At 57.9% G+C, this 14,685-nt stretch overlaps 1 protein-coding gene across 1 annotated transcript in view; it reads left to right on the forward strand.

Moving 5' to 3' along the window:
* Positions 1–12,120: 12,120 nt before the first annotated feature.
* TRIM36 (tripartite motif containing 36) overlaps positions 12,121–14,685 on the forward strand; it is a 35,184-nt gene continuing 32,619 nt past the window's right edge. The window contains exon 1 of the mRNA XM_062189825.1: positions 12,121–12,203. Within this exon, the coding sequence (XP_062045809.1) occupies positions 12,177–12,203 (27 nt within the window). The 5' untranslated portion in view covers positions 12,121–12,176. The remainder of the gene's footprint in view (positions 12,204–14,685) is intronic.

Here is a 14,685-nt window from a genome sequence, read left to right on the forward strand (position 1 = left end):
GAGTCCCTAGCTCAGAGGTAACACTAAACCGATCACAGAGCTAGAAGTGCTCAGGTTCCAGTCAGAGCATACCATGTCACCCATCTTGGGCCTTGGAACAAGGGGGAGGGGACAGCCCCTGCTAAGGCCCCTGTCCCTTCCTCCGAAATTCTAGACGTGATGGATCTCACTGTATTTGAAGCCAAGCTGCACTAGAACAGAGAAATGGATAAACTGGCAGTCCAGAAATGATAGCAGAAATTCTGAAATACATCAGGCAGGCAGAATGCCATTAACCGGGAAGAACTCCTGCCTGGAAGTGGAACGACTCCACGTGTGCTCTACTCGGGGTGGATGCAGGAGTGGGAGTGCCCTTGGCTGCTGGAAGTGGTCTTTGCACACTCCAGCAGGATGCTGGGAAATGCGTTGGTGCACCCGGTTCACACTGCATTAGCAGAATTCTGCGTTGTAAGCAGGCAGAGCTGGTGCCAGTGGAGTTTCAATGCTGGAAGAAATAGTGATGCAATTCACTCTGTCACCGGGTTGGGAATGGAAGCCATGTGAGCATGGACTTAGAGGCTCCTGATGACACTGGATCAAAGTCATCCCACGTGTCCAATAATCTTTCTGGAAGCAGAGCAGGCATGGAGAGGATTTCCCCACCCAGCGAAGGATATTTACCCAAAAGCCCTCAGCTACAACAGGGAGCTATCAGAGCTGTTTCCATTAAAGTCAGAAATGGGACACGAATGGCTGCTACCCAACATGATGGTAGACATTTTTTAAAAAAGGATTTATGTATTTATTTGAAAAGCAGAGTTACCGAGAGGTAGAGGCAGAGAGAGGTTGGTCTTCCATCCGCTAGTTTACTCACCAGATGGCCGCAATGGCCAGAGCTGCACCTATCTGAAGCCAGGAGCCAGGGGCTTCTTCCAGGGTCTCCCACATGGGTTCAGGGGCCCAAGGACTTGGGCCATCTTCTACTGCTTTCCCAGGCCACAGCAGAGAGCTGGATTGGAAGTGGATCAGCCGGGACTTGAACAAGCATTCGTATAAGTTGCTGGCACTGCAGGCAGTGGCTTTACCTCCACTGCTTTCCCAGGCACACTAGCAGGGACCTGGGTTGGAAGTGGAGCAGCCAGGACTTGACCCAGCGCTCTGACGCGGGATGCGGGAGGCACAGGCGGCGGCTTAGCCAGCTGCCTGGACTCCAGGCCTGGCTCTTGGCTTCTGTTGCAGGCCTTTGGCAGTGAACCAGTGGACAGGAAATCTCTGATTATTTCTTAGTGTTTCTTTCCTTCAAATAAAATACATTTAAATTGTTTTAAGAAAAATCAGTAACATTCACACTTAAAATGGGCGAATTTTTTAGTCTATGAATTATATCTCAATAAAGCTATTGAAAAGTAAAGGAGAGTTTTTTTTAAGTGACCTTTTTGGGTACAGTTTCTGGGATGTATTGGTGTCAGCAGGTCAAGTTTTGTTTATAGTTTTGCAACAAAAACTGTCCAAGTGAGTGTGAGAGTATTAAAACCAAGACCTTTTCAGATTCCTGATTTCAGTGTCTAACTCCTCTTAAAAAGCTCAATATTCATCATCACAGATTTTTCAGATACAATTATTTTTGTGATTATGATTTTAAGAAAAACTTGGATAATGCGTTTGGTCAGTGTTATTTGTTGAAACCATTATGTATTATTTTGGTTACCAACAAAAGGAGAAAACCTGGTGTTGTGGATTAAAACGAAGTCAAAAGCTGTGGTTCTTGTGGCTGGCTTTATGGCACGATGGGTTTAGCCATGGCTTGTGATGCCAGCCTCCCATGTGAGCAGCGGTTCAAGTCTTGGCTGCTCTGCTTCCAGTCCAGCTCCCTGCTAATGTGCCTGGGAAGGCAGCAGAGCGTGGCCCAAGTCGCTTGGTTCCCAACCATCCCTCTTGGAGACCCGGATGGAGTTCCAGGCTGCTGGCTTCAGCCTGGCCCAGCCCTGGCTGTTTTGGCCATTTGGGGAATGAACTAGCAGATGGCAGATCTCTCTCTTGCTCTCTTTTCTCCCTTTCAAATAGATGAATAAATAAATAAATAAGTCTTAAAAGTAAGACGCTGGGATTCTCTGTTGGTTACGAGTATTTCAACAGCTGAGACCAAACCGGCTCAGTTGAAGGACAGAGCGAGGAGACCTTTCGCAGAGCTGGCCCACTCAGCGTGAGAGTCCGCACATCACGAGTGCTCCTGTCCGTGCCTTCCTCCCGGGGGCACGGGGGGCTGGGGGGGCTCCCTGCCAAGCAGCATCCGTCATGTTAACTATTTTTCACTCCTAGTTTTACAGAAATATGAATTAGGTCTTAATGTTGGTTCCTTTGGAGGAGTGAAGTTTGACATTGATCTCTGTGATTTTAAACTTTTGTCCCTAGAAGAAGGAGAAATCCCGAAGCCTCTTTCATCTGCTCCCTGTTGGCCACCTGGCCTGTGTCTCTGATGTCCACATGTGGGATTCCAGAAGCACTAAGGTGCCCTGCACTTCTCCTGTCTCCGAAGGGGCCTTAATGATCCGTGCAGCTCTTCCCACGCTATGGCAGCGAAGTGGCCAATACCACAGGTGGCCGAGTACTTGCTCAGGACCAAACCGACGTTCTGCCTTCTGGACGCCGGCACGGGCAGTCCTCACAGCTCTGGCCCAGCGGCTGACTGCATGGCAATCCAGGGAGCAGATAAGGATATTTTGCCTGGAGGGTGTCCGAGCGGTGAGTGAGTAGACAGACAACGCTTTTCAAACAGCAACTTTTCACGGAGGCGGGCAGCAGCGGTGCAGCTAGAATCAAAGCACTCCCCAGATTGGAGATCTTGGCATCGGAGCAGGAAGAGGCTACAGACCATTCAGGCCCAGGCAGTCCTGTTACAGAAGAGAAAACCGAAACTCCCGGAGCTGAATGGACCTACTCTGTAGCAAAAGCGAACAGCTTCCCGCCCGTTATCTGTCGCCCTTTCTTCCTTACTAACAAGCCCTCGAGTAGATTTAGAGTGGCAGTATTCCCAGAGCCACCCTCCCAGCCTGCCCGGCAGCGAGGGGTGGATCTGTGAGTCCGTTCTCAGAAAGGAGATGTAAGACGAGGAGATGGGCCGGGTTCTGGGGAGAGCTTTATAAGGGAAAACTCTTGGCTGGCATGCCCTCTGCCGTCCTCTGTCCTGGGTGTAGTGTGCACATTTGGTCATTTGGCACCATGGGTAGGATGCCTGCATACCACACTGGAGACCGGGCAGGTGCAAATCTTGGCTCTGCTCCCAATTCCAAGTTCCTGCTCATGCCCGCCGGGAGAGGCAGCGGACGATGGCTCAGGTTCTTGGGTCCCTGCCACTGATGCAGGAGAGATCCAGACTGACTTCAGGGCTCCTGGCTTCGGCCTGGCCCGGCCCTGGCGGGGTCTATCTCTCCCTGTCTTTCAGATAAAAAATAAATGGAAGAGCGCAGTTGTCAGCTGCAAACACTGTGGTTTTATCCTGAAGCAGAGTCCACCAGAGGTGTGGCCAGCTCCCACCCCGAGAGCCCATCTCTTCTGGGCACCAGCTATGGCTGATGTCAGAGAGGAGGCCATTCTTAGGTGCCACAGACCTCCTGGGCCTGCTTCCAGCTTTCAAACGACACCCTGCAGAACCTGAAACGGACAGGGCTTACCTGCCCCCAGCCTTGCCCAGAGAGGCCATCAGCTCCTAGGAAACACGCACCCAAGAAGAACGTTCTAGAAGAGGTAGGACCTAAGGAGAGGCGTGCAGAAAAAAAAAAAGAAAGAAAGAAAGAAATGTTGGGATTTGTGGGCCAGAGAGGAAAATAAAATGGCCACAAGCAGAAGCAAACAAGAAAACCAGGAAGGCTGTCAAATCTCTTAGAGCTGGCGCGTTGCACACACACCTGCCCTGCGGTGCTGGGCGCGGAGGCCGTGCCAACCTGCGGGACGACAGTGGTTTCCTGCGCTCCTGCACAAAGTCTCACTCCGTGCGCCTCACTGAATTAGCGCTGGCAGCTTAAAAACAAACTCCCCAAGCCCTTATCCGCTAACCTCTTTCCAAGACAGACGAAAACGGTGAGTGACAGCCTAGGACACGCTTCGTGCAGCCAAGTTTGGTTTACAAGACAACCAAGCGTGGCCAGGTGGGGACCAACGGGCCACTTGGGTGGCGGCCCGCCAGGGACGCAGCTGCTGCCGAAAGCGCCGGCCGCGGCGGGGAGCAGGCGCGGAGCTCCAGCCCCAGCGCCGGACGGCGGGCGGCCCGCAAGTCGGCGGGGAGCGAGGCCGGAGCGCGCAGTCGCGCCGCGGGCGCAGAGCCCAGCAGATACCATCGCTCCACGCCCCGAAAGCGCATCCTGGTGTCCGTTCTTTGTCACCTATTGGGTTTCAGGAAGGCCGCCTAGAGATGCGCCCTAGCCGCTTCCTGGGCCTTCGCTTGATTTCATTTATTTATTTATTTATTTTCCGGCGCTGGCAGGCAGATCCTTTGTTGCGCCTCCTCCGCATTCATTTCTGCCCTGGCACCTCCAGCCCGGGCCTCGGGGCTTCACCCGGGTCTCCACGCCGAGAGCCGGGCGCGCGCCCTCGCCCGCAGCGGATCGCCCTTGGGGCCGCTGGATGCCGGGCCGGGCCCGCGCCTCGCCCGGAGCCCGCCGCTTTGTGCGCGCCCGTCGGTCGCGGCGGCGCCGGGGACCGCCAGGTGGAGGCGGGGCCGCGCGGGTCCCCTGAGGTCGCGCTCCCGCCGCGCCCCCGGCCCCCATGGCCCGGGCGCGGCCCCGCACTGCCCCGCGCCTCGCCCCCGGTCGCGGCCGGTGCAGGGGCGGTCGGCGGAACTCGGACTAGGAGCGGAGGAGGCAGCGGGACGAAGAGCCGTTCGAGGCCCCGGACCCGGCTGTCCCGAGCTCGCGCGGCGCCGTGACCATGTCCGAGTCCGGGGACGGGGGTGACTTCGGCTACATCATGGACCTGCTGGCCAAGGGCAAGGTGAGCGCCGGAGCGCGGCGGGCGCGGGGCAGCCCCCTTCTCTCGTTCGCTCGCGGCTCGGAAACGCGCCCCGAGGCTTCGGGCGCGCGTGGGGCCGGCGGGGCGTGGCGGGCGCGCAGCTCCGAGAGACCTGCGCGCGAAGACGGGGAGGCGGACCCGGCGCCGGCCCAGGGCGGCCCACGCGCCGTGACTTCAAGTGGGCGACCTCCCCGGGGTCCCTGGGCCGCTGGCCGTCGGGCCGCGCCGGGGGAGCGCAGCCTTGCTTCGGTGCTGCTGCTGCGGGAGGCCCGGGCTCCAGCCACGCACCTGCGGCCCGGCGAGAACCTTCGGAACGCGCAGCTGGCTTCGGCTCTGCGTGGACAACCGGCCCCGAGAGGCGCCGAAGGGCTTGCGGGCTGCTCCAGGCGCGGCCCCCGAGACCCAGGGCGGCGGGGAAGAGCGAGGGACGTCTGCCTGCAGCGATGGAAATGGAGGGCCGGCTCCCCGCTAGCCGTCAGCGCCCGGGGCGAGTCCTATCCCGCAGCCCCACTCCCGGCGGAGGAACCGGGCGAGCCAGGGCCGGGGCCGGGGCCGGTGTCGGGGCCCCGCAAGGCAGGCCCCCGCGTTCTCCACTCCGCAGTCCCGACAGGTCAGCCCCAGAGCCCGCGTTCGCATCTCAAAGCCACGTTGCCGACCCTCCCGCGTGCGGGGCGCCCGGGGCCAGCATATCCACACCCTTCGCGGTCGCCTCTAGTCACCCTTTGTCCCCCGAGGCTTGTGCCAGCACCCCAAAACGGAGCCAGGTAAGGGGGTCCGGAAGAAGGGCCGGTCTTGAGCGAGAAGCGCGCAGCACGCGAAGGCCCAAGTAGCCCTCGGAGCCAGGACGCACTGCCAGGACGCACTGCCGTCAGCTCCCCCCACCCCGCCCAGGGCGACGCCCAGGGGGCCATCGGCGTGGTCACTGGGGGTGGGGGGCGGGGATTGATTACAAAATAAACGGACCTTTCTTGATGGGCTGCCAGGGGCAAGCGGGGCCGTGGTGCCTGTGCTGCCCAGGCCTCATTTCTCCAGCAGGCCCAGCCGGAAGTCCTGCGAGGATGGTTTTGGGCTGGGCCCAGGTGATTAGAGGCACACAGGTGAGGGATCCCTGCAGTTCCTTGGGGCGAAGGCAGGTTTGACGCAGCTGGCCGTGTGTGCACCACCTCGTGCCCGCTGCCACCAGCAAACCCACCGGTGACCCCGGCTGCACCTGCTGCGTTTCTTGGCCTCTTGCTAGACCTCCCACCCTCTTCTGCAGGCGGGGGCAGACACGTGAGTGGTCTCCGCTGGGAGGCCAGGGGTCACTTTGGGATCCCTGTGGTGGGAGGACAGGCTCTCCCTGTGGACACCTGAGACCGTTGCTCCTCCTGCCTGGTGGCAGGGGACGCTGGTGAGGAGCCACCTCCTTATGTTTCTGATCCCATTTACTGCCCGGCTCCATTCCAAATCTCTGCCTTGCTGAGCTCACTCAGCGCCTGACTGCTGGACCCGCTGGCAGACCTTGGACAGTGGCTTGCTGTAGTCTCCTCCCGGGAGTTAGATTGCGCTTTGCTCTCAGGTTTGTGATGTCATGGCTGCTAGAGGCTGGGCTACCTGTGAGTGCAGCAGCTGAGCCCTCTCCTCTCCTGAGCCCGGGCCTCTCCTGTCCACCCGCCCTCCCCTCCTCCCTGGGCAGCCGGGTCCCGTGGGTTGGCCACTGTGATGTTTTCTTTCACTTCCCCTCCAGGTGGTGTCTCATCTTTGCTGTGGGCGTCTCAGACTGTGCACTGCTTAATGTAAAATGCGTGCTTCCCACAGACGCAGACCTGGGAGGCAGCAGGGCTGGCCCAAGTCCCTAGGTTGCCACCTTCCAAGTGGAAGACTTGGGTGGAGTTTCCAGCTCCTGACCGTGGCCCTGGCCTAGCCCTGGCTGTTGCAGGTGTTTGGGGAGTGAACCAGCAGATGGGAGCTTGCTCTCTGTCTGGAAGTTCTTGTCCCCCTGGGATTCACCGTCCAGAGGCAGCAGTGGGCTCTCTCTGTTCTGGGCTGTGGGAGGTGAACCTTTCATGTCCAGGTAACGGAAAACCTGCCTGCCACACCTGATCAGCTCCTGCACTCCACGGCGATGGCCGCTTCAATATTTAAAGTACACCATGAGCTCTTCCTCTGTAATCTAGCTGCTCATCAAGTTACCCCCTGGAAGTGTGGTTAATATTGAGGGTCATTCTCACAAGGTTCAGAAATCAATGCATTTCCTTATAGTTTACACTCAAGTGCAGCCTTTAGCATTTCTGAAAGCTGTCTTTATCTTCGGTGCCTCACCTCCCTGGACTAAATGTGAGCTTTGGAAATCTGTGGTCGATATCTAGAATCACTCCAGGCAGTGCTTTCTAAGTGCTTTGGTCTTTTTGAACACTTGGCCTCATCAATTTTTTATCGTGTTCACATACCTGTTCCCTTTGCACATTCTTAATGGAATCACGTGATGAAGCTGTGACGGCCAGGAACACACAGGAGTGTAGGTGTAGCATACTTCTTTATATTTTCAGCATTTAGCGTATTGGTACTTATATGTGCATAGCCAGAAAGTTCTTCCTGTTTCTGTAGTTCAGTAGGAGCCGTCCAGGCGTGGGCACTGTGGTGCAGCAGGTTAAGCTGCCACTGGAGACACTGGCGTCCCACACTGAGAGCCTGGTTCGAGTCCTAGCTACCTCTGCTGTGGGTCCAACTTCTTGCTAATGCATCTGGGAGGCAGTGGATGGTGGCCCAGGTACTTGGGGCTCTTGCCACCCATGTGGGAGACCCGGATGGAGTACCTGGCTCCTGGCTTTGGCTGTTGAGGGCGTTTGGGAAATGAACCAGTGGACAGAAGAGTTCCTGTCTCCCTCTCTCTCTCCCTCACCCTCTCTCCATCTCTCCCTCTCTCTTCCCTTTTCAAATAAATAAATTAAAAAAAAAAACTAACAATAATTGTTCAGGCACATTTAACGAAGACAGCAGATTGAGCAAAATGAAAAAGGGTTTGAAAACTTCCATCTAATTTTGGTCAAGAAACAGACAGTGACCCCCTTACTTGATGAATTATTATTTTAGCTTTGAACATCTGTGAGGCACAGAAAATTTCAAGAGCTTTTACAAACAAACTTTTTCAAACAAAAAGACACTTATATTCTGAAATAATTAGGTTTAGAAAATCCCCAAATCTAGATTAATGTAAAGTCTTAAAACACCACCTTGGACCAAAACAAAAACCCACCAAATGACCTGTTTGTGAAGACTGAATAGATATTTGCTCCAGCAACTGAAATCTAAACAGAGTGGTAATGGCAAGGTTGGGCTCCCTGGAGTTTTCTTCAAGGTAGCTTTGTGGATCTCAGGATGGGTGCGGTGTTTGTGCTGCGGCTGGAGGAGGGCAGACACAGATTCCCATTTGGCAATATCATTAGAAAACAGTTAATTTCATAGAAGCCGCAGTTTCCCTCCGATTATTTGTCTGCTCCCTGGTTCTAAAAGTAATTCAGAAGGAAGTATCTCCGAGACTGCTCCGTAAAAGAACGTCAATGTCACAGTTTTTATGAAACTGTGAATTCCGTGATTGTTGCTTGGCTGTGGGCAGTGCTGTCGTGGTGCTGCCTGGAGACCCGGTGTGTGTCTGTGTGTCCCTGCTCTTCAGTGTTGTTGATCAGGTGCCTTTGCGGATATTATTCTATCTCTGGGTGGCGCTGAGGGAGTTGTGGTTGTGACTTGTCTCCCTAGAAGAGGACTGTACCTGCTACACAGGGCTGTTGCAAGGATTACATGAACTTGTATGCAAGACCCCTAACCCTGATTCTGGCACACAGCAGGCCCTCAGTGGGAGAAAGCTCTTACCTGCAGCCTCTGTGACAACAGGGCTGGGTCTTGAGACATCTTACGTGCTAACCATGTAGGTGTTGGAGGCAGGGTGGTCAGATAAAGTGCAGCATGCAGAGTTAAAGTTGCATTTCAGATAAACAGTACATGTTTTTTGCTTTGTAGTCCAGGTGTGTCTCCAGCAATATTTGGGAAATATTTCCACTAAAAATTTCACTGTGTGTCTGAAGTTCAAAGTTAACTTGGTATGCTGTGTTTTTTTCTATGCCCGATCTAGCAGCCCTAAGAGGAGGAATATTGTGTGTGGTCACAAGGGTCCTGCTGGACACCCTCAAAACAGCCAGTGCCGCTCCCCTCCAGCTGGTGCCGCTCCCCTCCACCCCCGGTCCTGCCGCTGGAGCACTCCTGGCATGCTCGGAGCACATCGGCTGGAGTGGCTCTGGGTGCAGATCGTTGGCCTGGAGCTGCTGTGCGGTGGATACATGGGACCTTCACTGGTTGGGAAGACGAGACTTAGGAACCAGCAAACGTTCATGTAGGAGATGGGAGTATGGAATTGGGTTGAGCTGACTGTTAGGACTGTAAGTGCTAAGGGGAGGTAAGTGCCAAGGGGGACGCTCCATGAAAACTCGGTTTAAGGTGGGGGAGGCTGGGCACCGCAGCTGCGCAGGTGAAGAGGACCCGGCCAGGGGGTGGGAATCCTAACTTGGTGGCCCCCCGGACTTCCGTCCCTGGCTTTGTTCCCTTAGGGACTCTTTCTGACAGATAAGGTCGGCGGGGCAGAGGCTTGGGTCAGTAATTGACAGAGCTGTTCACCGTCCTTTCTCCACAACCACCTGATGCCCAGCAGTGTGGCCAGCGTGTGTGCCAAGCTACTGTCAAACCTGTCATTTACTTTGTCTCCTTTACTTCCAGGATGTCCAGGGACTTTCTTGTCCCCCCCACCAGGGTTGCTCAGTGCCCAGGCGTTTCTTCCAGGGTGTGCGGCCATGTTGCCTGGATCCTACTTCCTATTCAGGACCCGTTAACAGGGTAGTGCCCTCCCTGCTGGGGCTCAGACCCCACTGTGGTGATAAAATGGACCTGACCCAGTCAAGAATTTAACCTCTTGTCGGGTCTTGGGAGTTACATGGGAGGAGACCAAGTCAGGTTAGCCGGCGGGGTAACGAGTTTGTATTTCAAATGTCCAGCAACGAATATTCACTGAGCTTCTCTTTTACCAAAACCTGACGTGTGTGTGTGTGTGTGTGTAGGGGGCTGTTGACCTTGGAGACTTTGTAAAGTAGATGGACGTGAGGCAGATGGTGCCCCTGTGGTAGAAGAGTTCGGTAACACCGACAACTGCAAGGTAGGGATAGCGTAATGTGGAGAGAATGCTGGGGCTCTGTGCACTTGGGGTGGTGACAGGAACGAACGTCTTCGTCCTGCTGAATGGTGGCCCAGATTTTAAGATGAATTAGCTTATTGGAAAAGGAGCTGCTAGGATACCCCAAACCAGGGAGGTGCCAGGGAATAGCATATGCAGAAATAATAATAATAAATGCAACCACTAAGGTGGCTCATGCCATTCCTGCTTCAAAGTTTGGAAGGCTTTCCAACGTCTGCAGAGTGCCAGGGGGTTCCCAGGCCCTCCATCCTCTACCCAGCCCCTCTGTGCCACTGCAGGTGTGCCCACGTTCCTGTCAGTGCCTGTCTCCTGATACACATGGGTACAGACTCACACGCCCTCCCCTCCCCGGTCTGGGACCACAGCTCATTCTGCGCCTTGTACGGAGCCATGAACAGTGCCACACACGTCGAAAGTGGCCTGCAGGCGCCTGATGGGCGGGTGTTGGGCATAGGCAGGTGGTGGGCGGTGGGATGGCCAGTGAGGATCCTAGGACTAGGACCAGAGAAGGAAGTGTGATGGGGAGACTGAGCTCGCGCACACTGGGAGGCTGCGGTGTGCAGGTGCTGAGAGAACCAAGATGTGATGACCCACAGCAGTGCAGCCAAGCGTGAGGGCCGTGACCGGGGCACCGGGAGACCCACGGTTAAAACGGGTCGTTTTCCCATCTGCTGCCTTCTTGGCAATATAGCCCCCTCCCCATTTTTGCTCGTAATAGTTTAGGGGTTTTTGTCCACAGAAATCTTGCAAAGTAAAACCTGCACGTCCTACGAACGGCAAACGGGGGCGCAATGGGCGTGAGAAGTCTTGCACCCCAACTCCTTCCCTTTCCGCACGGGTGATTTTTGTGCTCGGTTCCGGAGTCTGAGTTGTTTGCCTGTGACGTGTGTGCGCGCCCGGCCAGCCGTTTGGGTCAGCACTCAGAACCCGCAGGTCCTCCTCTGTCCGCCTCCGTGAGGGTGAGCAGTCCCCGCGAGGCGTGCGTGCGGGCCCCACAGGTGCCCACCAAGCTTGCGGGTTGCCCACTTGCTCGCTCTTGCGCGTTAACGCGATGCGGGGACCGAACCAGGTGGGACGCCTGCTTCGCGTCGCGCAAGACCGGCCCGCGTCCTTTCACCCACACGAGTGTCCGGAGGAGCTCCCGTGAGGGAAACCTGCTGACGGACCGAGGCTCCGGCCCGGCTGCGCCCGGACGCCCGCCCGGGGGCCCCGGCCTTCCCGCCGCCCGCGACCCCCGCGCGCCCGGAGCGGACCCACGGCCCCAGCCGCACGCGCCGCGCGCAGGCCGGGCGCCCCCACGCGGGACAGGGCTCTCTGTGTGGAGCCGCGAGGCCCAGCGAGTCAGCGGGCGAGGAGCCGGGCGCTGTGGGGAGGGCCACGCGAGCGGCCGCGGGACCCCAGTGCCGCTGCCCTCAGCCGAGCCCGGAAGGGGGCGACGGCGGGAGCGGAGCACGGCGCTAGGGGTCTGCGCCCGGCCCTCCTGGCCCCGCCCCCGCCCCCGGCCCCGCCCCCGGCCCCGCCCCCGGCCCATTCATTGCCTGCGGACGAACTGAACCCCGAGCGACGGCCCCGCCCCGCCCCCAGGGCCCCGCCCTCCATGGTCCCGCCCCCAGGCGCCGTCTGGCCTCGCAGCCCCGCCCCCTTTGTGCGGCCGCGCCGCTGCCCTGGCGACGGCGCCGCCCCGCCCGGCCCCGCCCCGCGCCGCCCCGCCCGGCCCCGCCCCGCCGCCCGCCCCGCCGCAGTCCGCAGGAGCCGCCGCCGCAGCCGGCCGCCGGGCGGGATTCGCGGGGCGCCGCGGGGAGCGCAGCTCGACTCCGTCGCGCCTGTGCTTCGCCCGCGGGATCCGGCTGACCCGCTCGCCCTCCGGCGAGGAGTCGCGGCTGCACGGCCGCCGCAGGGGCCCGCCCACCGGACCCTGCCTGGCCCGCCCGCCCGTGCGGACTCTGCCGTTGATGACACCTGGCCGACGGCTGCCATGGAGGGGGACGGTTCCGAGGCGCTGGTGCGTGGGGCGGGGCGGCGCGGGCCCGGCGTCCCCTTCCTGCCCGGGGGCCGGGGCCGGGGTCCCGGGGTGGCCCCGGGCGGCGGGTGCCGCCCTTTGTGCGGCGGCGGGGCCGGGCGCGGTCGGGGCGCGGCGCTGCGGGGCTCCGTGGGCGGGGCGGGGCGCCGGCTGTCCCCGCAGGTTGGGGGCGCTGGGTGCCCATTGTGAGGAGGAGGCTGGTGTGGACGGCACGAGGCGTCTGGGCGCCGCCGCCCTGGGGTGACCCTGCCCGAGCCGGCGCGAGGGCCCCTTTGTGCGGCGGGCCGGTGGCGAGGGTCCCCGGAGGTGGCGCCGAGGGGCGGTGACTTTGGCCTGCGGGACACGGTGTGCGCGGACCGGCCGGGGCATGACGGAGCACACAGTCCATTCCGTTACCGTGTGACCCCGGGGTGTGTGCAGCGGCGGACGGGACTGAGGGAGCAGGGACGCGGATTCCAGGCTCGTGGCCAGTGGGGATGCGTGGGGAAAGCCCACCCAGGGAGGCAGGGGGCCGCCGGTGTGAGGACCTGGGACCGTGTCAGCCACAGCTGTCCGCAAGGAGCTCCCTGTTCCCTGGCTGGCTCCTCACGGTGTTCACGCGTGCTCACAAGTGTCCATGCGTGTTTACCCAGTGTCCATGCGTGCTTACACGGTGTCCACATGTGCTCACACAGGGTTCATGTGTGCTCACAAGTGTCCATGTGTGTTTACCCAGTGTCCATGTGTGCTTACACGGTGTCCATGTGTGCTTACACGGTGTGCACACGTGCTCACACAGGGTTCATGTGTGCTCACAAGTGTCCATGCGTGCTTACCCGGTGTCCACATGTGCTCACACAGGGTTCATGTGTGCTCATAAGTGCCATGCGTGTTTACCCAGTGTCCATGTGTGCTTACAGGTGTCCACACGTGCTCACACAGGGTTCATGTGTGCTCACAAGTGTCCATGCGTGTTTACAGGTGTCCATGTGTGCTTACACGGTGTCCACACATGCTCACACAGGGTTCACGCGTGCTCACAAGTGTCCATGCGTGTTTACAGGTGTCCATGTGTGCTTACCCGGTGTGCACACGTGCTCACACAGGGTTCACGCGTGCTCACAAGTGTCCATGTGTGTTTACAGGTGTCCATGCGTGCTTACCCGGTGTCCACACGTGCTCACACAGGGTTCGTGTGTGCTCACAAGTGTCCATGCGTGTTTACAGGTGTCCATGTGTGCTTACACGGTGTCCACACGTACTCACACAGGGTTCATGTGTGCTCACAAGTGTCCATGTGTGTTTACCCAGTGTCCATGTGTGCTTACACGGTGTCCACACGTGCTCACACAGGGTTCATGTGTGCTCACAAGTGTCCATGCGTGCTTACCCGGTGTCCATGTGTGCTTACACGGTGTCCACATGTGCTCACACAGGGTTCATGTGTGCTCACAAGTGTCCATGCGTGCTTACCCGGTGTCCATGTGTGCTTACACGGTGTCCACACGTGCTCACACAGGGTTCATGTGTGCTCACAAGTGTCCATGCGTGCTTACCCGGTGTCCATGTGTGCTTACACGGTGTCCACACGTGCTCACACAGGGTTCATGTGTGCTCACAAGTGTCCATGCGTGCTTACAGGTGTCCATGCGTGCTTACCCGGTGTCCACACGTGCTTACCCGTTGTCCACACGTGCTCACAAGTGTCCATGCGTGCTTACAGGTGTCCATGCGTGCTTACAATGTCCATGCGTGCTTACCCGGTGTGCACATATGCTTACAAAGTGTCCACGTGTGCTCACAAGTGTCCATGCATGCTTACAGGTGTCCATGCGTGCTTACAGGTGTCCATGCGTGCTTACCCGGTGTGCACATATGCTTACAAAGTGTCCATGTGTGCTCACAAGTGTCCATGCGTGCTCACAAGTGTCCACGTGTGCTCACAAGGTGTCCACACATGCTCACACAGTGTGCACGCGTGCTTACACGGTGCCCGTGTGTCCGTGCGGTGCCTCTCAGGAGAGTCTGGCTATCAGAGCAGCCGTCAAGCAGACTCGGGCAGTGAGAACCCGGCGGGTCACCAGCCTCAAACCTGTCTCCCAGGATTCCAGGGGCGTTCTGGCCGGCTTGGATGTTTTCCCAGTTCCTGTTTGCCAGTCGTGCGCAATGGGTGCACGGTCTTTGAAAATCGCATTTAAAATGGAACGAATCCCTCAGGATTTCGCTCAGGCTCCGCGCCAGTGAATTATTCATGTGCTTTGAATGACATTAGGTTCTGATGGAACATACGCTCCCTAATATCTTATGCTGATTTTTGCTCGTAGACTTCTTTCCCTTCTCCTGTCTTCTGTCCCCAGAAACCTATTGAAGGTATACAAATTCATTTCATAAATACCAGTTTAGGGACATGGAGACTTCTGCACTGTGGGTGCCGGGCAGTTGGTGATACAGAATTTCACAGTGCAGAAAGAACTTCCCATCAGAA

Source organism: Lepus europaeus, chromosome 4 (assembly GCF_033115175.1).
Source record: "Lepus europaeus isolate LE1 chromosome 4, mLepTim1.pri, whole genome shotgun sequence".
NCBI classification, from domain to species: Eukaryota; Metazoa; Chordata; class Mammalia; order Lagomorpha; family Leporidae; genus Lepus; species Lepus europaeus.